Here is a 26,557-nt window from a genome sequence, read left to right as displayed (position 1 = left end):
AATGGTTGCACAGTTACACAGTTTCCATATTGTAATGAAGCTGAGAGACCAGACTAGGAAAGGCATTTTAGGAATGAATCAATTAAGTTGTTGTAATGGTTTGGGATACAAGCTAAGATATTCTATACACCAAACCAGAATTTCTGTCTTTTCCTCCAGCACCAAGTCCATTGCCAATTAAATGGAGCAGGTCCAAAGAAAGCTGGAGCAGGTCCAAAGGGGGGCAACAAGGCTCATGAAGGGCTTGGAGAATATGCCCTGTGAGGAGAGACTGAAGGAACTGAGACTCTTTAGTCTGGGGAAAAGGAGGCTGAGGGGAGACCTTATCGCTCTCTTCCAGTATCTGAAAGGTGCTTACAGAAAGAGTGGGGTTGGTCTCTTCTCACTGGTGACAGGTGACGGGACGAGGGAAAATGGCCTCAAGTTGCACCAGGGTAAGTTTAGGTTGGATATTAGGAAACACTTATTTACAGAAAGGGTTGTTAAGCACTGGAATAGGGTCCCTGGGGAGGTGGTTGAGTCACCATCCCTGGATGTGATTAAAAACCATTTGGATGTGGTGCTCAGGGACATGATTTAGCAGAGGATTGTTAGAGTTGGGTAGTATGGTTAGGTCGTGGTTGGACTTGATGGTCTTTAAGGTCTTTTCCAAGTGATTTTATGATTCTAAATACTTGCAAAGGATAATAAATGAGTTGGGGTAAGGAAGCTTTTACAAAGTTCAGGTGTCATTGAAAACCCAATTTTCAAACCTTTTAAGACCCAACATATTTGCACTGTTTCCATGACAGCCTTCCATGCAGCTCCTTTCAGGGCTCTGGCAGTGTCGCCTGCTGAACAGAATTTTCAGGTTAGTGTTGAGGAGCTAGCTAGCATTTGTTAGTGCTAAGATTGCCTAGTGACCTGTAACAAAAATCAAGGCCTCTCATCGTTTCTGGGGACAGTGGTTTGAATCACTACTGCTTTGGACTGCTCAGCATTTATCAAGTGGGCAGGCTTTTTGCTCAGGATGGCAGCTGAGCTAATTGATATTTGGGACTTTCAATTTGGGCTTCTCAGTATTTCAGCATTTGCAAAGGCAACTAAGGATTCAGGAAATTAATTTGGGAACGTACCAAAAGGGGGCCAAAAATACACCCCGACTGTATCCTGGGGTGCACCAGGCCCAGCACTGCCAGCCAAGCAAAGGGAAAGGACTGTCCCTCTCTGCTCTGTGCTGTGCAGCCTCACCTTGAGTATTGTTACATTTGGATATGAACAAGTCTACAGAGGGGAAAAAGGGAAGGGACTTTTTACTGAAATGCATTTGAAGGTCTTCATTTTCACCATTTTGACATACTTTTTATCTGTGTATTGTATCTACCAGAGGATATCCTGGAATGGTGACTTCTAACAATCAATAGAATGCCAACTCAAGGAAGAGCTTTTACCATCCCATCAGATGCCCAGGGCCTTCATCAAGCAGTAGTAGCTGCACTTTTCCACGTCACACAGATTTGATCATTCCTGAACTGCAAAATGAAGATTATAGTCCAGTCATGTAAGTGAAAAACTGCTGCCAAATAGAGTAATCTGAAGGAAGAACAAATCTGATACAGATTACTAAGGAGAGTGTAGACTGTATATCTTCCTTACTATTATGTGCATATAATTAATGTAGTATTAATTATCCGTGGATAATTCATGGATACTTATCAGATTTATCAGAAATGTGTGATAGCCACTCCCAGGATTCTAGCCTATGTTTTAGAGTAAAGGTGAAATGTAGGAAAATTATTGTAGTTATATATAAATTGCTCCATTATTCCAACCGGAAAAGCATCTGTATTAACTAGCTAGTACTGTTCTACTTCTGTAGCTATGTTCCTACTCTGCTAAATTGAACATAGAAGCTCCTGTGTCCTGTCAGATAGTGTGGAAAAAACATTCTTGGTGTAATAACCTTGGTTTGCATAATCTATATAGTTTAACAGGAACAAGTGAACTCTGAAAAACCACAAGCAAAAAATATGGAGCAAATGCAGTCTTTTATCTTTGCTTCCCACACAGTCAAACAGAATCATGCATTTATCAGCCTGAGTCCAGGAATACTTGTATTTCAGAGAAGTTAAATTTTATTATGCCTTACACTGTCTTCTGTTGTCATTATATCTTAATGAAACACAAACTAAAAGCTGCATATAAGAAAATGAAAAAAAAGCTGTTTTTCCTCTTTCTCTTCTCTTTCTTTTACATTAATTTTATCATCTAAGGTTTTTGGTTTTTTTTAAGAATATAATGGAAACATCAAAGACTACATACAATCAGTTAATTTAGTTTTAAGGTAAAGTTTTCAACATATCACCAAAGAGACAAAAATTCATAAGCCAACTCTGAAAGCTTTATTGTATAATAACAGATGGCCCCCAACTAAAAAGCAGAAGAATTACAGATGTAACTGGTTATATATTCTAAATATAACTATATTTTTTTTAGTTTGTTTCTGCTACGAAAAACATTTTACTTGATGTCACATAAGAGAGCCACTCCTCTCAATATCCAATGGTCTGGAAGCACTACTGTCCTTAAATAGATCACTGTAATATAGTTCAGATCTGTTCTGCTGGGCTTCTTGTAAACAGGGCAAACATAGAGCTTGGGATCTTTTGGACCAGTTGTATTAACAGCAAATATATGTACTACTGGCAGCTGGACAAAAAGCATCTTTGGTGTAGATTCAATGAGTTTACTGTTTCTTCTGTCCCAACCTGCTCCTTCCAAGTACAGTCCATGAATATATACGCCTTCCTGTGTGGACAGTAAGTGGGTATACATCACACAAAAGAAAACATTTGCTTTGTAAAATGAATAATTTGCACAAGCTATCAAAAGGAATACTTTTATAAGAAGAATATCTGACATTGAATCTTTCTAGCCTATAAAATTAAAGCATAATATCCTCCCTTTCATAAGATAATGCTACTGAAAATGATGGCAACAGAAGTTTAATGAAATCTATTTTGCATACAGTTTTATTTGAAGTTTATTATATGCTCATTAAATACACATCTTATTCTTTGGCTGAAGATCATTTAAGAGAAATAGCTTTTTTTGAAGCTAGTGGCTTTTAAATAATCCTTTTATAAATGCAAAAAAATACAGAAAAGATTTATTATTGTTGGTTATCTTCGAAGTTGAAAACAAACAGTGAAGTGGTTAGTAATTTTCCCCTTTAGCAATCCCTAATTAGTGAGTTATACAAATTACATACTGAAATATATAATAAATATCTTTGCATGTCACACTTACAGAAGGAGGTGCTGTGATTTCTTCTTTGTTTTGCTTTAGCACTTCGTTGTGTATTGTAACTGTATCTAAAGCCCAGCCTTTATGTGCTCGAGTAGCTTCTTGTCTCATTGCTGTTAGGAATCCTTGAAAAATTAAGCCATAATTTAGTATATGTCCTACATGGCAAAGAAATTTTGTTTATAATGTGTATGGTTCTACACTCAATGTCATAGGCAGACATTCAAAGTTCTAAAGAAACCAAGCACCTTCATTAATGAAAACAAACTTACTTGCCACCTTTTTGTACCTATTTTGGCCCTGTAGAAGTCATTGAAGGGATAAACATTTTTAAATGGCACACAATACATTTTTTGTACGCCAAACAATTCAGTAGCTGAGAAAATGTTTGCTCAGGATACTGAATTGCTTATTATCTTTATGTTATCCACTACAAGATCCACAGTAGATTTGTGCTTAAAGAAGTAACGTGAGGATTGGTGAATATATACTGATGTAAAGGCAACATGATAAAGCTTTTAGTATTTTTTATTTGTTTTTTAAATGGACAATGTGAAAGATATACCACATCCCAGTGTGGAGCCCCCAGTACAAAAAAGACAGGGAGCTGTTAGAGAGGGTCCAGAGGAGGGTCACAAAGATGATCAGGGGACTGGAGCACCTCCCCTACGAAGACAGGCTGAGGGAGCTGGGCTTGTTCAGCCTGGAGAAAAGAAGGCTGTGGGGTGACCTCATTGCAGCCTTTCAGCACCTACAGGGAGCCTAGAGAAGGGAGGGGAATCAACTCTTTGAAAGGGTTGACAACTGCAGGATGAGGGGAAATGGTTTTAAGTTGAGGGAGGGGAGAATTTAGGTTGGACGTCAGGGGGAAGTTCTTTGCAGAGAGAGTGGTGAGGTGCTGGAACAGGCTGCCCAGAGAGGCTGTGGATGCTCCAGCCCTGGAGGTGTTCAAGGCCAGATTGGATGGGGCCCTGAGCAGCCTGGTCTAGTATTGAATGGGGAGGTTGGTGGCCCTGCATGCGGCAGGGGGGTTGGAGATTCATGATCCTTGAGGTTCCTTCCAACCCGGGCCATTCTGTGATTCTGTGAAGATGTAATACATTTCAAAAATGCAGAATTTCAATGATGGCAAACCAAAGGTGAGTCTGAAGTGATAGTATAAATAACTATATGCAAGGAGAATCTAAACAAGTTGGTGTTTATAAAGGTTTATAATTATTATTTCGTTAGTGAAGAAAAGGAAGAAATAAAAGTAGAGGATGACATAAGCAGTGATTTTCAGAGTATTGTTTAGAGTAGACTTTGCAGAGATTTGCCATGAAAAGAATTTGAGAGGTGAAGGGATGAACAGACAAGATGATAAATAATTGTGCAAGAGGGAACTTTGTGTTGTAATAGAAAAAGCTACGGAAGTGAAACATGTATAAACAACCAGGTATTTACTACAGATGTCTCAGAACATGGTAGTCACCAAAATAAAACAATAGCTACTATTTTCTGCTGGCAGATGAAGTACTACTCGGAGTTGTCAAAACAAGACTGAGGAAAACGGAGAAAAGTTAACAGAGAGAACTGCACACTTGAGAGTGATTACTACAAAGTCTTAAAGATTAAATGTTATCACTTCCTACTTGATGGGGCATAAAGAAAAGAAAGATCAGCATTTTGGATGCTGTTGAGTGCATAAAGGGAGAAACCACTGAATGAAATACTGACAAGCCAGGAAGGAAAGCGTGACAGTACAGTTGTGAAGTGGAAGGCAGCAATTCCAGATGTAAGAAGTGGTTTAACACTAATTACGAAAAGTTCAACTAGAAGCTTTGTCACAGCTGAAATACTCATATGTGTTGCAAACATTATGTAATACCTGAAATGAACACATAATAATTTCCTCAAATACTATCTATTCTAGTACAAATAAAACAGCTTGATCTAAGTTTCTAAATTTCACTAAAATTAATAATATCTGTAATTATATACAAAAATTTATCTTTTGTAAGCCTGTTGAAGTGCAATGTTTACTTAATGGAATACTTACTGTATTACCACAAACATTCTCTCTCCCAAAATAATTATAATTTATAGATGCTGATACTTGCCAAAACATCACAACAGATTTTAAACACAATTATTGGTGAGACTTTATAATTTTATACAGAGACTTTTCCAATAAACTGATAAAATACAGTCCTCTTATTTTAACATTATAATGTATTTGCCAATACCACGATCGATTTAGAGCTTGATTCCCCATTGCAATCAGTCTGTGTTTACTTGCAATGCCAGTAAGAGGTAGTCCAATTGCTGAATTGGCTCACCCCAGTCAATTTTTAATTTTTAATTTGTGATTTGATTTATTCAGTTTCCTGGTGAGCTGTATTATTAACACAGTAACTATACCATGCTCTAATCCCAGAGCGCACCATCTATGCTTAGCAGACTACTTTCTCAGTTTTCAGTACTGGTATTTTGGAACAAAGAAATTTAAGCTTCAAGCTTCAATCTACAGCTTCAAGATCGTCTCTGTGCTGGGGTTAGCTCTTAGGCTGAGTATTTTCTTTAATCAAAAGAATCTGTTCCATTATCATCATTTATACAATTTATTCCATCGTCATCATATATATGCTCTTGTGTGCACACTGGAGATCAGTGCACTCACCAGCTATGCTATTTATTACATAACTGGTGTGATGACATCTCAAAATAATCTTTTAACAATAACTGTGATGCTCTCCGGGCACCTTAACTGTTCCTTAGTGCAACTCTTAAAAAGACTTGTACAGTCCTAGTCACAAAGAGATCAGTAAGAACGGAAGCATTACAACTCATAAGATGGTCAGGGTTTCATAGATTAATCCTAATGAAAAAAAAACATAGCTGTTACATGTGAGAAATTTTCCATGGACATTTTGTATGGATAATTGTGTAGGCTAAAATTTATCATTCTGTAAACATACATGTAATCAGGTAACATTTTTTTTTTTTAACTGTGAAGATGGTTATAATTGTTTTTTGCTCCTCTCAATAAATACATTAAGCTGAAACAGCTTGCAACTTGCATTTTGGAAATGGATAAAGAGTTTGAAGCCACAGGAAAAACAGGAAAAATACATTTTCTATAGAAGTTCTATAATTCCTTGCTATAATACGGCAGCAAGATAAAGCTTGTTAGCTGTGTGCTTTTTTTTTAGTGTAAAAACTGGGACTGTGGGTCAGACCAGATGGCCATCTGTACCAGCACTCTGTCTCTGACTCTTCCCCTTCTGTGTCCTTCCAAATTCTGTCAGTGTGGAACTTAGGAATCTCCCAACTTGAAGGTTAAGTTTAGACAATCATGTTCATAGCTGCCTTTGAACTGAGTTTCCTGTGACTTTGGTTAATGTCTTTTTTTGAATTTGTTTATAACTTCCTCTTCTAGATACATTCTGACAATAATGGAAAAAAAAACCTTTCTTGGTGTAATATTAAATTAAACATATAGTAAAACCCATGAAATTATGGTAAATACATTATTACTCAAATCCTTCCGGTACTCTACCTTGTGGATTAAAGAATCCAGTCATCCAAAACACATTTGGTCTTCCTTCATATATCCAAGTAGAGAATTGAGTATTTCTTTCCAGAAATTCAGTAAACCAGAAGCCCAGTGTTGAAGAATCCCATGATACTCTTTTCCATACTTGAGGAATTCGAGCATCATACATATTATCCAGTGCATCTCTCAAATTCTGAAGGAGTGAAATAGATAACATATGATCTAGAACCATCAAGGTAGTAGCTTAAATAGAATAATCCATTCATAGTAAATGTATTTATACTTGCCTCACTCATAATAATAGTCCCTTCTATGGCTAATTTAAGATCATTCAAACTGTTGCGGACTACTGTGATAACTTTTTGCATTCTGTCGATTTCTTGCCGAAGAAAAATATTCATAGAGTTGAGTTGTCCCATTTTAATTAAACGAGCTTTTACCTAAAATACAGATGCCCAGAAGAATGAATTTAGCGAAATATGAAATATGAAAGGGAAGGTGCAGAGATGAAGGGAGAAGTTGGGGTCTTGTGAAAATTCAAGAGAAAGAATAGTATGAAAACTACTAAGGTGAGCTTGCCTCATGAGGTATATAATCCGGAGGAAGTTTCTCCAGCATATCTTCAGCTAAACGATAAACAATTGCTTCACGAGTTTCTCCAGGTCCTGCACCACTTTCTTTAGGCTGAATATTGGTAATAGTATCTAGAACATCAGCTGCTGTGTTACTTTGGTATCTACAAGGATAAGAAATGTGTTATAAATTACAGAGGGCTTTTTAGTGGTTAAAACATATGCTTGGTAGAACACAAAATTTGAAAGTGCGGAAAAAACATACTGTGTCACCAGGTTAATTTGAAACTCTTAATACAAATTGTATTCCTGTGCTTACTGTCCTAAGCCAAACATGCTCTTTGTGAACAATTTTTGGCTTTGTGTGATTGTAAAGAATCTGGTCTGCCATCTATCCATTCTGTTACACACTTATTTGTGTAATTCAGAGACAAGAAAAAGAGAGTGTTCCAGAGGTTACTGCTTAACCTCTGAGAAAATGAGACTGCAGAAAAACTTATCATATGATTTCTAGGGATCCTAGTTTTCTTACAAGAAAGAATATTTATTTCTTTAAGATACTACTTAAATGTGAAATAAAAATGAAGGAAAAGGTGAAGGCATAACTCTGCACACTGCCTCTTCATTAATTAGAACTTTCATTCTTCCTTGAGGCATTATTTCAGGATTAATTATAAAAAAGCTGCTAGATTTATAACACTGGAGATTAAAACCTTCTATTTAATAGTACAGCATGGGCAATGCTAATGTAAATTTATGTTCTTAATCAACACAAAAAAAGAATAGCATTAACAGTAAAATATAGGAGACCATGTCAGTTCTTCAGCACAAGTAGAACCACAGAAGTACTTCTGTTATAATGCTATCACGTGGCATAGCTTTCTCCCAGGCTGTAAGAAAGCAAGCATAAAGTCAATCTGTTCATATTTCAGTGGTGGCATTGTCTGCTTTTACCTTATAGCATAACATACGTGAGGAACATGTATATAGCCTTAGTCTGAATCAGAACATAAATTTATTACAATTCAAAGCATAATTTTACATGCAAGTGTTACTTTTCAACCTTCATCTGACATCCATCCCTCTTATTACTTTGTCATACATAATTATTTAAGAAATGAAATTCCCCAGGCTAGAACATACAAACTCATAAAGTATCTAAGATTGAAGATAGTGTCACAGGACAACAGAAGCTAGATACTGTGCATTTCAACATAAACTTTTTTGAATTCAATTATAAGACTATAAATCAGAAAAAACAGAAGACATTCGATGGCACTTTGCCTCTCAGACGATATAATTTCTGCTTCTGAATGTAAGAATGGTGGGGCTCTCATGGTTTTTAATAACATTTGACTTCAGATTCAAAACTCATAAGCTGTTTTGCATTTATGCCCCTTCATTTAAAAAATGACATATTTATTCAAGACTACATACTATTAGAGAAGTTGGATAAAATAAGATTTCTTTTGGACTCGTGATTTTGTTCCTAATTTTGGTATCACATCGCTGCTTTTAATCCCTTCTCTGTGACTCAATGACCACACAACTACTGGCAGAATAGCTATGAAACTTTTCCTCATACTGCAAGTCCCATTATTATTATGTTAATTAAAAACTAAAATATAAAAATGTTTGTTCTTTCTCTGTGTCTAAACAAAAATAGAAACTATCTTAAAAGGAAGCAATGTGCAAACTTTAGGGAAAAGCTGATAATAAGGAGCAGTTTTTGAAACATATTCTCAAAATAGGAGACTCAAAGGGAAGTAATACTCCTTTCTCTAATGACATTAGGTTGAAATCTTCTGGAAAGAAAGAAAAATGACCCGAATCATCTGAAGAATCTGTTTTTCACAGAGACAGAGTTTGGTCTTAACAGACTATCAAAGTAGCTGGAATCTATGCCATTAGAAATTTTCTGTACTGGAAACTGAAACTAAGAAAAAATATTACCTCAAATTTGTGTAGAAAACAGCAATATCAATTGACACATAATACTAAAAAGCCTACATTCACCAAGGAAGGGAGAATGGGAGATTGTACTGTTTTCAGATAGCAGATTACAGCTTGCAGTAATTCATTTAGATTTAAGGCTTCAGTATAGAACCAGCTGGTAAAGGGAATTTGAAAGAAGGTGGTCAGGATATTACTTGCCTACTCAGGAACCTGTCAACAATACTGCCTTTGCAGAATTCACATAGTAAGTTAAAAATATTGCAGTGACTTCAGATGTTAAACTCAAGAGGATGAAAATACTGACAGCCAGTGAAATCTTAGAACACTTGGATCAAACTTTTGACTGATCTTGAAAACTGTTCCACTAAACCAGAGATAGAAAGGTCATTATCATCTTTGGTAATCATACCATGGAAATGTCTTGGCTGCCTCCGTGTTCCAATGCTCAGTTAGCTTTCTGCATAGAATCATAGAATGGTTTGGGTTGGAAGGGATCCCAAGGACCACCAGGCTTCAAGCCTCTGCCCAAAGCAGGGCCACAAATCTCCAGATCTGGTGCTAGATCTGGTTGCCCATCCAACCTGGTCTCAAATACCTCCAGGGATGGAATATCCACAGCCTCTCTGGGCAGCCTGTTTCAGCAACTCACTACTCTGTGAAGAACTTCCCCCTGACAGCCAATCTAAACCTTCCCTCCTTGAGCTTAAAATCGTTCTCCTTTGTCCTACGACTGTCTATCTTGGTAAAAAAGTTGATTCCCTTCCTCTTCAGTATCCCCTTTTGAATACTGGAAGGCTGCAATGAGGTCTCCTCAGAGCCTTCTCTTCTCCAGGCTGAACAAGCCCAGTTCTCTCAGCCTGTCTTCATATGAGAGGTACTCCAGACTTCTGATCATCTTCGTGGCCCTCCTCTAGACTCCTTCCAACAGCTCCACGTCTTTCCTGTACTGGGGGCCCCAGACCTGGATGCAGTACTCCAGTTGGGGACTCATGAGGGCAGAGCAGAGAGGGACAATCACCTTCCTGTCCCCGTTAGCCAGTCCTCTTCTGAGGGAGCCCAGCATACCACTGGCTTTCCAAATATAAGGCATTTAAGGGGAATTTGAATGCAGCTTTTTATACAGTATGGAATACAAATCATTCAAGCTGTGTATAAAAAACAGAATTCAGCTAGGCATGCACATGTACAGTGTTGCCTATAGCATTCTGTGCTAAGACGTAGAGAAAAGCATAAAACGATTGATAAATCTTCCCCCTAATTCTAGAGGAATATGTAAAAAAAGAAATCTCAAAAAAACAAAAGTATGTAGTATCAGAAATAAGATGATGTGCCAAGTGGGAAAAAGAAAGAAATCAGTACTAGAGATAAACAATAAAACTGTTCCTACTCACTAAATCTTCCCCAGTATTATTATTTTCAAGTTTTCTGTAATAAATTACTCCTCCCATATAGGCCTGATTTCAGGGCCAAATTTCATCTCTTCTTAGAATTTTGTTTAACCAGTTATGGCAGGGAGATCTTGCAAGTATAAAAGAATGACTTTAAACAGAAAGAAATACAGTGAATAAGCTCTTTGATTACTTTCCTCAGAAATACACATTTACAGTGGTAGGTACTAGGTGGAGGTAACAATAACATTGTGTATTGTTCTCACAGTATCTTTATGAATCTGGTATTTTTATGTGGTATCAGCATCTCAAATCTGAGACTGAAAAATCCTGGGAAGTCATTGTTTTGTCCAAAAATGTTAGAAAATAATAGGTTTCCACAATAGTCAGGCACTTAAATAATATTTCCCATGCTTTAAAAAGTTACATTAAGAATCAGTGAATGAGAACATGTTGAAAATGCAATAATTCATGGTAGAATTAAGAATTTCTGTGAAAGTGAAAAATGATTCACAATCTTTTGTAGTGTATATAACACTATAAGAAAATAAAAGCCAGGTGTTACAAATATTATTAAAGATTAAAAAAAAGAATTAAGTCAAAGATAAAATCTTAAATTGAATATTTGGTTAGATGGAAAACTCTCTTTTAAATAATGGGAATGACAGGAAAGATGGCAGTAAAAAATTGTAGTTATGTGCAAAGGCATGATGATGTAAACCAAATGACAGTCCAGAGAATCATTTAACAACAGTGTACAATAAAAACAGTGGAACAGCGCAAGGCAAACAGTGGAAAATTTCTATAGTTGAAGTGTACAAATATTATATTGAATTTCAATGGAGATGTTTCATAATGCTTTCATATATAAAATATAAAAAAAGTACATTAAAAAAAACCAACGCTAATAAATGAGTAAATTCTGACTACTTTAAAATAATATGTAAAATGTACCTGAAGATACTGCATTCATAGTCATGTACGTGTATATGAAGTGTTCTACCTCAATAGTGAAATTCACACGAATCCTAGATAGCTCTTGAAAAATAGATATTTCACAGAGATTTTGTTTCTTAATACTAAATAAGAGTCACTACTTTCAATATATTGGGTGCCACTTACGTAATATCAGCATTTGGATGGAGACCAAAGACCTTTGGGCTGTCCACAGCAGGGAGTGACTGGATGTATTCAAAATACTGGTCCAGGGTTTTGCACACTGGAATTTTATATCCAGTATAAAAACAGAAAGCGCTGTCAAACATCTTCTCACTAAACCACACCTGTGCAAAATCCAGAGGAAAGTAGTACATTATTCTGCTCCTTAGAGTTTTTAAATCTCAGTTTTAGAGAATAAGAGTTCTTGTTTTAGATAATACTTTTTTTTTCTTGAATATATAAGTAAATCATTAGGAGTTATATCTAAGTTTGACTTCTAGTTATATTTTTTTAATAATTTCTGCTTCTGACTAAAGAGAAATCAAGAGGAAGAACCTCCCTGGCAAAGAACAATGTTATGAAAAATTCATTTTACTTTGAAGGGTCTTACAAGCTGGTGAAGAAGTGCATATGCAATAGAAAGCTGGGCTTTTGATTTCTGCATATGACAACCAAAAAAAAAAAAAGACAAATAGCTGTGTTTTCAACGACTCTCACCCTTGCAAAGCAATTAAGAAGGCGCTTATCAAAGTCATCTGTGACTCGGCCTCCATATTGCACTTCTCCAATCATGTAGCGTACTGTGTTCCACGATATTCCCTGCATGTAAATAAATTAAATCAAAGACTATAGTTAAAACACATAAGAATAGTAATTCAGATATAATCTCAAGCTCATCTGCTTCTAAAGTGTAAGCTGAAAAGATTACACTTGGAGCAAAAAATGATACTGAATTCTAATGTGTTTTCTAAGCCTATCTCTGTAATTCTAAACTAGAATTGGGCTTAATATAGTTTCAAGACACACATCTCATCATTTCCTGTGTGACTTGGAATCTCTTCCAAAGACTCTCAAATGCTACTGCCTCTTTTGTCTGTTTTTTCCTCCACAGTTTCTCATATTTCTTAGTCAGCAAACTGCTACTTTGCAAGGAATGGCTATTCTACATTATCATTGTGAAGAAGCAGAAGCCAAACTGGCAGCCACAGAATAGTCTGATTGAATGTGTCAAATCCTGAAAAATATTTCACCTCCCTTTTCAAAACAGATATTGTATAGATTCATTAATATTTTGCTTATGGTACTGAAAAAGCAAAATCAAGTTCTGAAGTTCTTAACTACTAAGTTTTTTAACATGGAGGATAGTATAAAAAAAATTCAACTTTGATCATTATTAGCTGTGCTGAAGGAATAAAGACTACGAGAAACATGATGGAAAGCAATTAGAAGTACTGCATAAAGCAATTAAATATACCGTATGTGAATTGTAAAACTCACCTTCTTGATGTCACATTCATCTAGATGATTTTGTATAAACTGAATGCTGGCTGTAAAGTCTGCTGTGTTAAATTCGTATGGAATATTCCAACCCAAAGGCCCAAACTTTCGTCGTTCCTTAAGAATGCAATTCAAAACAGATATGTTAATGAAATGCATCATTTTCTTTCATTATTCAAGTTAAACTCAAGTTAAAAAAAAAAAAAGTCTAAATAACAGCTATGTGCCACAAACATATCAGTAGTTAACAACATGGTATTGAGCCTCACCATGGGGATAAAAATGTGTAGAAAAATCATCAGAATCATATATTTACTTTCAATGCAAATTACTTTTATTAATCAGCGTGTGAGTCACAGCTTTTATACGTCTCAGGTCTATGTGGATGATCAGCTTGTTCCATGAAGAATTACTTTGCTGAATAATGCTCCTGTTTATGAAATGAATAAACAGTGTAATACTGATGTTCTAAAATTAACTAAAGTTATAGTACACTTATTGGACTTCAAAAAAGTAGATGAACAATGGCTTAGAGTTGCTGATATCACTAAGCAGAATTTAGCTGCCTTAGCTACAATATTTGAAAAGAACTAGAAAATTCTCTGAATTACCTCCTAAGCTATATTTATCATGGCAATCTTGTCTAGAAAAAATATTACATACTGGTCAGTTTAAAGCAAAAGAAATGTATATACTACTTTCTGGTCGACAATCCAGCAATAAATTTTCTGAGCGGATGAATAACACAATATTTTTTAAAGTACGGATGACTGAACAGACTTAGGTCTTCTGCCTCTGTAGGAACATTATAATCAGTAGACAGTACACATGACAACTTTCTCACTGTTTACAACAGGCAGAAGGAGAAAAATAATTCAGAATGCAGTTTATTAATAGGAACCTCCTACAAAAAGCCTTTCTCTTTCACCATATTTGCTGCATTGAAAATACAAGAAGCTCAACAGAGCATGAAGTTTTAATAGTTACAAAACTATTTTGAGACTCTTGCTTAAAAGAAGGTATATTCAGAGAAGCCAAATACTTGATATTGTGATCTCAAATATTATATCATTAATGTACCAAATACACATACCATCTTGCTGCATTGATATTAGAATAGAAAACATCACATAAAAATAAGATAAAAACAAGGCACTAAGTGATAGAATTTTGATCTTAGCCATCTAGAAAGTAGACAGCTACTCTAAACTAGGAACATGAATTACATTTAAAATTAATGGGAAAAAAAATCTGATACCTCTTCAGAATATTATTTATACCTTTACAGTGAGCTGCCTGATAGATAAATTGACTGGATGTTTTGGGGTGCTTATCTATGTCTGTTAGTGACAGAGAATTTAGAGTTTAGATGTCACCCCTTCTATGACTAACGTGGACAGCTAAATTTTAGATGAAAAAATCCTCATTCTAAACACCGACAACATGAAAATTATATATAATGTAGAAGTCAATTAAAAGAAGAAAGTAAACTGAAATACAGATGATAAAAATTAAAGCTCCAGCTCTGCAACATAATGCTATAGTAAGTATCAGAATGTGTGTTTTCTATTAGGAAACACTGTTAAAGCAACTACATTTTACCAGGACTTGATTTTCAAACCTTATAAGAAATACCTGAACAGTAGAATGCAGAAATGCTACGGTGTAAAGCAAAGGTTTCCACATAGGCATATTGCTAACATCTAACAGATCTTGATTAATTCCAGAAAATGTTCTTTTCAAACCAGCACGCACACCTTGGGGAGGTTCATTTGTGAACTTCAGAGAAACCTGTGATGTAAAGAGATAAAGGATTTGTACTTATGAGCTGAAACAGAAGCAACATACAGAAATGTCACAGATATTAGTTGTAAATCAATATATAATGTCAGTAGTTGAATCACTCTAGATTCAGAATTGATACTGCTTTACTCTGCAAATAGAGTATGCATTACATTAGACTGTAAAACCTAATGACATGCTTTACTTTAAGATTCTGAACATAGATTTTCTGTTTATGTTGGTAAGAGCCATCACTGACAAAAGCCCACAGACGTAAGAATTTTCACCAACAACTTGCAAGCAGCCACCATGCTTTTCATTATGCATCATACAACCCTTTATCCCCAGTTCAAGGCCTGAATGAAAAGAACTACCCAGAGTAGATGGTAACTCTGCTGTATTTCTGTTCCCAAGACTTCATAGTAAATACACAGTAACCTCACCTCTTCTCAGTTCAGGTCTTAAGTGTTCACAGAAGCTACTGTGGACTCTGTTGCTGTGTCTGCAACAGTAAATTAGGAGATTGCCCCTGAAAGTTCCTGGGCACTCCAGTTCGCAGGCCTGAAAGCCAAACCTGTGGCGGTAAAATGCCCAAGTTTTCAGCAACAGCCCCTAGGCTTCATGCAAACTGCCTAATGGAAATGGTTTCTAGAAAATTTTAATTGCCAAACCATATCTGCAAGTTATTTAAAAGTGTGCTAGTTACCAGGAGTTTCCATGTCAGAGAACGTTATAACTACTTACTCCTCTGGACTATTGCATTCTGCTGGTTAATGTTCATGGGCACACTAGAATCTATTGGTTCAGACACAGACTGGCTTTACCAGAATCTGATATATATTCCATAAGACACTTTCAAATGCTGGAGGGACTCAAATAAAAACAAAGCATTTGTCTGCTCCAGCAGTATGCACCTGTCTGGCTGGCTTGCATAACATGCACTGAAGGCATAGTGAATGTCAGGCTGCTGTAGGGCTGAACGCAAGCACGACTGTGAACTGCTCCTACCTGTGAGAGAACTTTAAAGGACTATACTAATGAATAGGTACTTCTCCGAGCAGTTTTACTATGCCTGAGTTTGTAATAAGGATCTTCAATTACTTTTAAGGAATGGCTTTTCAACTTAGCCTCACAAATTCATATCTCCAGACTGCAGAACCTAGGCAAGCTGTATCAGAGACATGAGCTCTAGACCTATCAGCACATGAACACACTGAAGTTTTTGTCTGAATGGGAACACTTGCTAAGCAGTATTTCCATATTTTAAGGGTTAGCCTACTTGATTATGGAGTTTTTTTAAAAAAGCAAATGACTCTCTCTCTAATGAGATAACCTTTGATTTGTCAGTTACTAATTTTCTGGTATCCTTGCATATAACAGTATTTTAACAGGCAATGTGCCACTATTGACTGAAAAATCACAGATTTGAGGTAAATGCAGTGAAAATTAATCTAGCAATCCTCATAGTTCTCTGTTCTGAAATTTAGCAAATTATATATTTACAAACCCTACTACTCATAAACTCAAATATTTAGGATTTCCTCTTCTGTTAAAAGCTATCTTCTATATACATGGCGACATACATTTCTAACTGAAAGCTCTCTCCTAAATTCATTCCAGAAAGGAATTTCCTCTTGCCTTCTCCACACTGCCTGAAATCATATATACATAGGCTAATGCTTCCCTTTGTATCCTATGAATCAACAATGCTATCTTTTTTTATTTGTAGAAAATGGAAACTACTAAGAAGACTACCACTCCTTTAAAGAGGAAAGAGGTCTTTGAACATCAAAGACTCAGCACAAATCAATTACACTAGATATTAACCAGAATTATGACCTGCTGCAAAAGTACTGACAAGAAAACAGTGACTTAAATGCACTTTGTTAGAGGTTAGGGCATTAGCTTGGTAGTGACGAAAAATGTCTCCTTAGGATCTACAGAACAACCATTTACGGTTTAGCCAAAAAAGTCCAGATTACTTCTTGGTAGATAATGTTCTTTGAGCTGTGCTGTTCTTATGTGTTCTGTTCCCTTTATGTTTTATTCCAGTTAGAGAAATCTAAAAGAGTCTAAGAGCAGTCATTTCTCCATGCTCAAGGCACTAGGGTAAAAAAGGATACAAGTAAAGCCTGATATTTTTGATTCAGCTGTGTGTGCGCTGACTTAGTGTGAATTCACACACACATAATGCATCTTTAATTGAGAGAACTTCCAGTTACTGGTAGGAAACCTTCTGTTTAGTGTCATTTAGATTGTAACGTCCATTTTTTTTCACGCTCCTCTGCTCTCTATCTATTCCATTTCATTTTACACACTCAAACAGAATAAATTAAATGGCACAAAGTGCCTGAACTAAACATTTGAACAAACCTGTAGCAGAGTAATTGGGAACTGAGGGTGTGGTTCAGTAGTTATCCAAACTCGAAAAGACTCATCCTGTATCTCAGCAGTTAGAAGTGTCTCCAGTAGTTCATCCATGAAATCCAGCCCAAGATGACAATTTTGTAGTAACACCCAGCCACCCTAAATAGGAACACTAACTATTACTATATAAAACTAAGACTGAGTTATTCACAGCATTAAAAACAACCATTTACATTAGAATCAAATTCGGTATAATTTTTGAGTAAATTTACTTTTTATCTGTTTCTAAATATGTATTATCATTTGATTTGACATTGGCATAATTAAAGCAAATAGAAAAAGTTAGTGTAAAACTTCACTTCCCATTCTATAAATTCATAATGAAAACAACATAACTAGAGTAAAATGTTCTAAGTAAAGTATCAGTGCTACCTAGTGGCAAAAAGGAATAATTTCTGTCCCCTTCTGGCAAAAGACCAGTGAAAAGCAATCCTACCATCAGATCCAACAGAATACAAATGAAAAACTAACAGCTAAAACCTAAAACATATATCTTAAAAAAACACACACAAAAAACCCTGTATTTTTAAGGACACAGCATAGAGACGTTGCATCAATACTCCAAAACTTTCTAACTTCAATTAGGCTACCTGCAGTAAGCACATTTTTATGAAATTCAACCTGCTGCATATTAATTTTGTTCTCATTCAGCTCTCAATTGCATCAAAGCTGTATTTTGATTATTCGCTCTCCACATTTCTGCTTATGGATTTAAATTCAATCAGCTTTCCTAGCATCACTTTAGAAGTCTGGTGCATCTGAAGCCTGATATTAAAATTGGACATTATTTAATCAGTTCTAAAAAATGATGTGTGGATTTCATTACAACTTGTAATTTCATATTGCAGATTTTGTTTTAATCTATTTAGAAAGAGAGAAATAACATTTTCTACTGAATATTATAAAAATACTTATGGTGAATTAATGACAATTAAAACAACAACAACAACAACAACAACAGAAAAAAAACAAAATAAGCAAGTAAAAACATAAAAAAAACTGCAACAGAAAAAAGAGACCTTATGAAGGCTTTCTTTCTTTCTTTCATGAAGATAGAGAGGTTTTTTTGTTTATTTTTTAGGAAGATCTTTGATCAGTGCCATTTCCAAATGAATGAGACCCAGTTCTTCAAAACTATCTACATATAACACAACACAGCAGCTTCAATCATATTACAGACACTTAGCCAGAGGCAGAAAAGCCAACAGATGCTTGTTTCCATATTCACTGCCTTTTTATTTTTTCTTTCATATTTGGTGTTCACACATTCCTTCCTCTCTAAAATGTGTTTATCACCAAGGGATTTGGTTCAGAAATTGATACTAATAGTTGTACCAGAGTATGGTTTTGAGTATCCTTGTGCTTTCAACAGAGAGCAAGGTGCAGCTGCCCAGTTTCTCATCGTTCCAAGAAATAGATGGATGGAGACAGAGAGCCAAGGAATCTAATGGATGCCATATATTGTGGAAGCTTTAAATCTCAAATCTCAATGGATTCATCTTGAACTTTTTATCTAACTTTTCATGAATATTCCCACCGTAAGCTTTAGAGGGTATAAAAGACTTGTGTTTTACTGAACACAAGTCAGTTCAGAATTCTTTAGGTGAATATTACAGGTGCTAGCTTCGTGGTTCAGAAAAGATGAATAGCTGGTTATGATCAGACCAAAGCTATTTCATTTATCAACATAGTTCTTTCAGTCTTCAATTCATAAGCAACTTCTTCACTTTTCAGTTAGTATTCTAATCCTTTCGAATTCCTGATATTTTGGGTTTACAGGCAACTATGACTATACATCTTCAGCTATAACTCCGTCCACAACTCTTGTGTTCCAGCTCTAGTGTTCAGCTGACTGTGCTACTTTTACACTATAACTTTCATATTGTATCCAGACTTTTAGTTACCATCTTTTCAGAGCTGCTCTCAAGTTTCTACTGTTTGAGAATATCATCTACGTATACAAAAAAACCTATAAATAAATTAAAAAACTACAAAAAAAATACACTGCAACATGTCTCAGGGACATCAGAAAGTTTTTCCCTGAAGTCCCTGAGACTCAGAGCTACAATAATTGACAAATAGAGAAAGAAAGAACCAAAAACAACTGCCATGGAACAAGGGGCCCTGCCAATAGCACATATGGAAGGAAGAAAATGAGGGGAACCTCAGCCTTCTGCATCTACAACTTCAAGCTGTGTTTGCTTTGGACTTGCCATTTTGTCCTGTAGAATTTTTGCAACTTCTATGTAGCTCTCATAAGGAAAGAAAACAAAAACCAAACACAACCCCAGACCAACACAAAACAACAGCAACAAAACTCCTTAAAAGAAGAGGATTCTGCAAGGCTTGCAGGATAGAATTAGGATGTAATATTCTTTCTGCTCTTGATGACAGTGCAGCTAAAAGAAGGGAACAAGCTGCTCCTGAAACGGTGCTCAACAGTACTGCTGGACTCCACAGGTATGGGAATATCCCCCAGAGAAATGCTTTCAAGGCTCTGGTTCTCAGAGACTTGCTTACCCCAAAATAAATCTGTTACTAGGGTGAGAATGTGAAAAAAAAGAAAGACTGCATGCAAGAAGAGCTTTTCTGCTAGAGCAGAAAATAAATTTATATTGCAGTGTTTTTTCTCACCTGTTGCATTGACATCTGTATGAGTTTGCGTGCGTGGTATTCTTGTCCTTGACCCATAGAGATGGTCCTACATTCTGCAACAAATTTGACAATGATTAATGAACTACAGTTCTTGAAAAAGTAATTCCAATTCAGTAAAAAAAATAAGTGATATAAATACAACACAACTAAATATGCTTACAAGAAAAAATACAAGTAGAATCCTTTCACCAGCTATAAGTTTTTTTTAACACTGAAATATTGAAACACTTGCATTAAAACATTCATAATGATTACAGTGTTTACAGAAGTGAAATACTGTGCCTAAAGTTATTGTCAATGAGAATTCAAGCCAAACTGTATTTAAGTCACAGCTTACTCTGAAATATGAATTGAGAGTTTTAATTCTTTTTTTCTGTAGGTGATGAAGCCATGTGAGCTAACAATACCCATACTGAAATTATGAGCATCTTAGTGTGACCAATACCACAAATGTATGTATCTACATCCAGCTCAGTTTGTACACACAAGTATCAAAATTTCCATACAATGTAAATACAAAGTCCAGAATATTCACATGCAAATAATGTGCTTGGTTCTTTTTTTTTATTATTACAAAGTAATCTTTTAAAAAGATTGCTGATTATTTCTTTGCCTGCTCTTGATATTTAAAATAAAAAGGCAGCACTGTCATCATGCCTGAATTAGTAAAAAGGAAATACTATCTTACTGGTTAAAAAACATAATCAATTGGATGTTAGCAGTTTATAAAAGAAGAACAGAAAACACTGCTTTCCAACTGTGTACAGAATAGTTCTCAGCATACTGTATTTTATTTAATATTACATTATCTCTAAGACAACAGTTCAGGAACAGTAATGGTGGTACAAATGAATTTTAAAAATACTTTTCAGAAAAAAGGATGTGAAGTTCCTTACATTACTCTTCTCTATATTAAAAGACTCAGCATAACAATTAACTATTTTCCTACCCAATCTAAGCTTTCTAGCCAAGGAATCAATTTGAATTGTTGGATCAGCTCCCATAGACAAGAAACAGATCAGAGGTGTTCGTGTGTCACTTTCCTCCCAAGTTTTTTCTAAATTCAGAATGACAGGTTCTGTATATTTCTCATCCAAGGAACTTGCAATGTATTTCCTCGCTTGGGAAAGAGTCCGGTCTGGACACCACGATCTAGAAATAAAATATAAATACATGAAAATTCAAATTCAGTTCCTCTTTTTGTTGCAGAGAAATTCTATTTTAATCAAGTAGACATTTTTGCTTCATAATATACACATTCATATGTATATCTTTATGTCTCTACAACTATAATAATAGAAAGAGCTGGTAGTCTTCTCTGTTCTTATGACTGGTCAGTACTTTGCAGTTGCTTACATTTTTCCCACAAGTAAACCATTGGCTCTGGAAATATATGTTCTGGGTACCTTCATCAGATAGGGGCACACTTCATTTTAAATAGAGCTTTTGTACAGAGAACACAAATAGGGAAATGTAAAATTGGTTTCACTCCTCAGTAAAATTCTACAGATGTCTAATTGGGTCTGTTAGTCTTTAAGACATATCTCTTGGAATGGATTATCTTGGTGTTTGGGATGAGTCCTTACTGTTGCCAGGGGGAAAGAAAACAAACCACCAGTTCTTTTAGACCTAATAATATGACTTCTCTGCAAAACATAAAAAATATATACACATATCAGTGTTCTTAATTACATAAGATATTTAGAGTAGCTCATTTTAAGAATAGTGAGAAGAGGTCGTTTCAAAAGCTCTCTGAATGATCCTACTATACCACTGGCTTCCTGGAGAAGGCTGCCATGTGATCACCAGTTGCCTTATCATAAGTTGCCTCATATCATAAAAACAGCCAACACACTGCTTTTAGAAAAAAAATATCTGTTGACTCTTCAGAGGACAGCTTTGAAATGAGTAAATTTAATAATATGACATATCATGTCACAGTGAATTAATAATATCTAATATCACCTACAAAATAATTACAATTATGCTATTGTGACAATAGCATATCAATTTTCTGAGACATGTGCTGCAACAATGTATGTCATTTCCCAAATTTCTGAAGATGCTCACCTGATAAGTAAAAGCCTGTGGAAGGTGTCAAGTGAATCATATCCATCAGGAATAATTTCTTCCTCAGGAGCATCTTTATCATACCAATTTTTCCATCCTTTTTCATTATTGGTTATCTAAATTTATTACATTAATATACATAAATATATTTCAGCTGCAGTAAAATCACCTTGGAAATGTATATATAAATGAAATTTTCTTATTATATTAGAATATATTACAAGCAACATTAACAGACTGTAGCACTTGAGACACACATCAGAATTACGATATTACAATTAGAAATGCTAGTATTATTGTGCAGCTATTTAAAAATCAGTAACTAGCAGAAGGATTCTATACTGAAAGAGAAATGCACCATGATATTTTCTCTTAATACATGAATTCATGATCCTTGAGGTCCCTTCCAACCTGGGCCGTTCTGTGATTTTGATTCTGTGATTCTGTAATACAGAGTACTAAGAGAAAAAACCTTTCTGTCCCAGTACAGTGTAGATAGCCAAAAAACCACAAATTAAAAAGAACAGGCTCCTATTTGAAACTATGCCTGCCAACAAGGCAGAAAACCATTACAGACTACAAACGGAAAAGATTTTAACTGATAAATACTTGACTAAGTTTAAACATCTCAGCAGTGAGCACAGTGTCATGCTTTTTGGATTCTAGCTCCCTAACAGCCCAGAGCTGTCAGTCAGAACCTGACTGTGTTCCTCCAGCTTGCTCCAGACATAATGTACTGTTTTAGTACCTCCACAAACCAAAATGTGGAGAAAAATGAGAGGTAAGTATCCCAATCTTTCCTTGATACAGAACTGGGAAACAGGACCACCTCCAGATACACCACTTAGGTGAAGACTCTGCAAACATTCAGGGCACTAAATACTGTCACAAAATCAACTCGTTTGACCACTGCTGTAAAAGCAACAGCAAAAACACCTCAGTGATCAGACCAAAAGCCTGACTAACATTGCTTGGCAAGAAAAGGAGGAGAAAGGCTTAGGGAGGATTATAGCTACAATAATAATAATAATAAAAGATAAATTTAGCAAATAAATCAATAAACATCACAATCTTATATGTGTAGAAGTCCATGTATGTCTCAATAACAGAAATAGCATTTTTATAGCTAATTTATCATAACTGAGTAATACTTTGACCTTTGATCAGAAATTATTATTTAAAAAGACAGCAAGAAGTTTATTTGTAAAATCTAACAGACTCAAGGCAAAATAAAAACCTGAAACTCATAGGTAAACCTTACGAGATTTTTTATAGCTCTTTTTTCTCTCTGACTTCTTTTGATTTTCTTGATTTTTTGATCTTTTGATAGGTTCTTTGGCCCTGTTCTCATTCTACCTCAATTACAATAGCAAAAAAAGCAGGTAAAGAGAAGATGTACAGCAAATAAATATACCGTTTCCCACCACCTAACTGTTCATTTCAGTGCCTTTATTCTACACTCTCTTTGGCTTTGTTCTTAACTGCGTTTTTCAAGTGCATTTCCAATGTATGGAAACAAACATTGGAAACTGGTGATTAATATAATTAATAAGTATCACCTGATTCAAAATTTTTGCAAACTCTGGAAGTTTACTCAATTCCACTAAGTTTAGCCACATCATGTCAAGAATCCAGCGGAATGGTTTAGGTGGGCAAGCCTTTAGATCCAGTGCTGCACCTCCTGCAGGTAGAAATATTTGGACAAAACATATAGACATTCCAAAGGTCAAGATTTTTTGTTAGTACTTATTAAATTATGATTTAAATTATGTTTTCTGGACCATGTCATTTTCACTAAGGTACTACACGCATTCCCCATGCACAGATCATTTTCAATATCAAGTATAAATTATTTTAAATAGTAGAGATAAAGTGAGATAGCCAGCAGGTCATACAAGTTTTACATACTGCAATATGCAGCTGAAGAGAAAACTCGGGAATAAGACTGAAATCCAATTTTAGACTGACTGAAAGAAATACAAAGACTCCAAGTAAGCCTTTTTTAATCATAGCTCTCTTCATGTTGTAGCTGCATCCTTTCTGGTCTTCTGCAAATTAACTAATGCCACTTTGCAGGAAAACAGGATGGTATTATTCCAGAGTTCTCAGAAATAAAATCATTTCTTTATTTAAGTCAGTGGTATAATGAATTTCAGCAATTTGCTACAACAGACTGAAAAAAAACATCTTGGAAAAAATTATCATTATTTTTAATAGCTATGCTTATGTGAATGCATGTATAGATAACCTATACACGTAGGCTGTAATTATTTAAATACTTTTTAGTTATACACACTAATCAAAACACATACATAAGTATATATTCCCTTTCAATTCAAATATTCATACTTCTATAAACTGTTTGTAATCATTCTATAGATTATGAAGCAATTTTAACAAGAATCTTTTTTTTATTCTGTGTCCACTTCATCCCCAAGTTCCCCATGAAAAGGATACAGAGAAAGTTAATCATAAAAGCAGGAAAGAGAAGAACAGAAAATCTGTTATCACTGTGGTGTCATTTTGTGCACCATTTCTCATTATCAAATCAATTGTGGCAAACATAGGCAGGAAAGACTTTCTTTATTCCAGATTAAAAAAAACCTGTTAAATTATGCCCATATTTTGTTACAGATTCTAATAAATAAAAAAGAGGTAAGCATCCAATTTCTGTATCAGGTGCCAAGGTATATCTTCCTCCAGCCAAACAAGAATCCATGAGCTGAGAAGCCACAAAATATGGTTCCTTATGTAAAGCTTTACGAAAGCTGACAGGTCAGTGTGAAAGCATTTCTAAGCATCCCCTGCCTGACATCAGTGGTAAAGCAGCCACTGGATACTACTCTCAGAAGATAAAGTCACTATGACAAATTGGAAAGCAAACCAGAATATGAATGCAATCCTTTTTCCTATCCATTTTATTCAGTAAGGGCAGATACTGAATATATATATATATATGTGTGTGTGTGTGTGTAAATATATATATATATCTCTCTGTTTTTTTCCACTACTTTGACACCAGACATTTGCAACATTCATTTGAACATTATAAGATTTGAGCAGGTTTTTTTTTTTGGACCCTTGCATAAGCAATTGTGATCAAGTTTTTCAGCAGTCATAAATTCATGGAGACAGTGCCTGATCCCACAAAACTATTGGCAGAAAACATGCAACAACAACAAAAAACCATAATTTGAAATGCTGTAAGAGTTTTAAGGATTGAAATTACTTCTATATAACACATAATTTTTTATACTCACCTCTGATGAATGCATGGAACTCGGTGTTTTTCACATATTCTCTCTCAAGATCGATTTTCAACGTCAGGAGAAGGGTAAAAAGGAACTTGTGGTTTTCATATAAGCCTCTAACAGAATATGTGTATATTTCATAGGTAAGGTACTCAATAATATTTGAGATTCTTTTATGGGATACAGGAGACTTCTCAGATCTGAATCATGAAAACAAAAGAACAAGAAAAGCATTTTAATAACAACAAACACATGGCAAAGACACACACGGAATGGTAGAAAGATCTGTGTTTTCCCACCTGGCCATGGATTGATCAAATAACTTCAAGAACTGAGCCAGTGAAGTCTGATACATATTATTGACCATGCTCATTTCTGTAATAAGAAAATAAAGAATGCTCCCACGTGTAGCAGCAGGTCGATAATCCTCCTGAGCAGAGTTAATCTTCACTTCAGTTTCTGCTGCCACGGACAACTTTTTATTTACTTCGGCAGCTGTTTGTTTAGTTGTTTGCAGAACTCCAATTAGGGATTCATCATCTACAAGTGAGCCTAAAAAGTGAAATATCAGATATTTAGGACAGTTTTATCACTTTCTAAAAAATTCCATAATTGTCAAAATCAAAATGAATTATTCACACCAAACAGAAATGCTTTTCTGAATTGCAGAAAACATTTAAAAACACAGACAAAACAGGACAGGTAATCGTAAAAAATATTTTATATTCAGGGCACTAAACAAATGCATTCAATTTGTATCAATTTCAGTGTATCTGTACAGAGACCATTGCACCAGAGATATCAATTCTCTGTGGCACATAAAATACAGTATTCATGTACTATTACTTAATTATTTTTAAAATTTGTTGGTTGTTCACTCAAAAAGTCTTAGAATCTTAAAAGCAACAGTCACATAGTAGCATTCAAAAGCATTTCCATTTACTTGAAGTTACCAACTTTCTTTTCTACTGATGATTAAACAAAATGATCATGTGCAGGCTCCTAACGTGATGCAAAAGATTTTGCATCAGTGACATTTTATCTAGCCCATTTAACTCGGCATTTTCAATGGCTTAAGGTTTTGCTCTGATCAGATTCTGTACCTCATCTGAAGAAATTGGTTTGTTTTGTAAAACTTAACTGTTTAGGTGCTTAAACACACTTGGTATCTGGAACAGATATATATTGGCATGCTATCAT

General features: G+C 35.2%; 1 protein-coding gene across 7 annotated transcripts in view; it reads right to left on the bottom strand.

The window, feature by feature from the left end:
• Window positions 1-2,088: 2,088 nt before the first annotated feature.
• The window catches only part of DNAH8 (dynein axonemal heavy chain 8), a 115,759-nt gene continuing 91,290 nt past the window's right edge, over window positions 2,089-26,557 (bottom strand). For all 7 annotated transcript variants that reach the window (XM_048935569.1, XM_048935570.1, XM_048935571.1 and 4 more), the window contains 16 exons: window positions 25,657-25,909; window positions 25,367-25,557; window positions 23,666-23,787; window positions 22,107-22,222; window positions 20,986-21,188; window positions 20,016-20,089; window positions 17,328-17,480; window positions 14,808-14,963; window positions 13,173-13,289; window positions 12,393-12,494; window positions 11,859-12,019; window positions 7,400-7,556; window positions 7,108-7,260; window positions 6,824-7,013; window positions 3,289-3,410; window positions 2,089-2,787 (listed from right to left, as the gene is read on the bottom strand). In XM_048935569.1, the coding sequence (XP_048791526.1) occupies window positions 2,500-2,787; window positions 3,289-3,410; window positions 6,824-7,013; window positions 7,108-7,260; window positions 7,400-7,556; window positions 11,859-12,019; window positions 12,393-12,494; window positions 13,173-13,289; window positions 14,808-14,963; window positions 17,328-17,480; window positions 20,016-20,089; window positions 20,986-21,188; window positions 22,107-22,222; window positions 23,666-23,787; window positions 25,367-25,557; window positions 25,657-25,909 (2,558 nt within the window). In that variant the 3' untranslated portion in view covers window positions 2,089-2,499. The remainder of the gene's footprint in view (window positions 2,788-3,288; window positions 3,411-6,823; window positions 7,014-7,107; window positions 7,261-7,399; window positions 7,557-11,858; window positions 12,020-12,392; window positions 12,495-13,172; window positions 13,290-14,807; window positions 14,964-17,327; window positions 17,481-20,015; window positions 20,090-20,985; window positions 21,189-22,106; window positions 22,223-23,665; window positions 23,788-25,366; window positions 25,558-25,656; window positions 25,910-26,557) is intronic.

Source organism: Lagopus muta, chromosome 2 (assembly GCF_023343835.1).
Source record: "Lagopus muta isolate bLagMut1 chromosome 2, bLagMut1 primary, whole genome shotgun sequence".
NCBI lineage: Eukaryota > Metazoa > Chordata > Aves > Galliformes > Phasianidae > Lagopus > Lagopus muta.
Note: the sequence above shows the minus strand (reverse complement) of the source record. Positions and strands in the feature narration are given on the sequence as shown.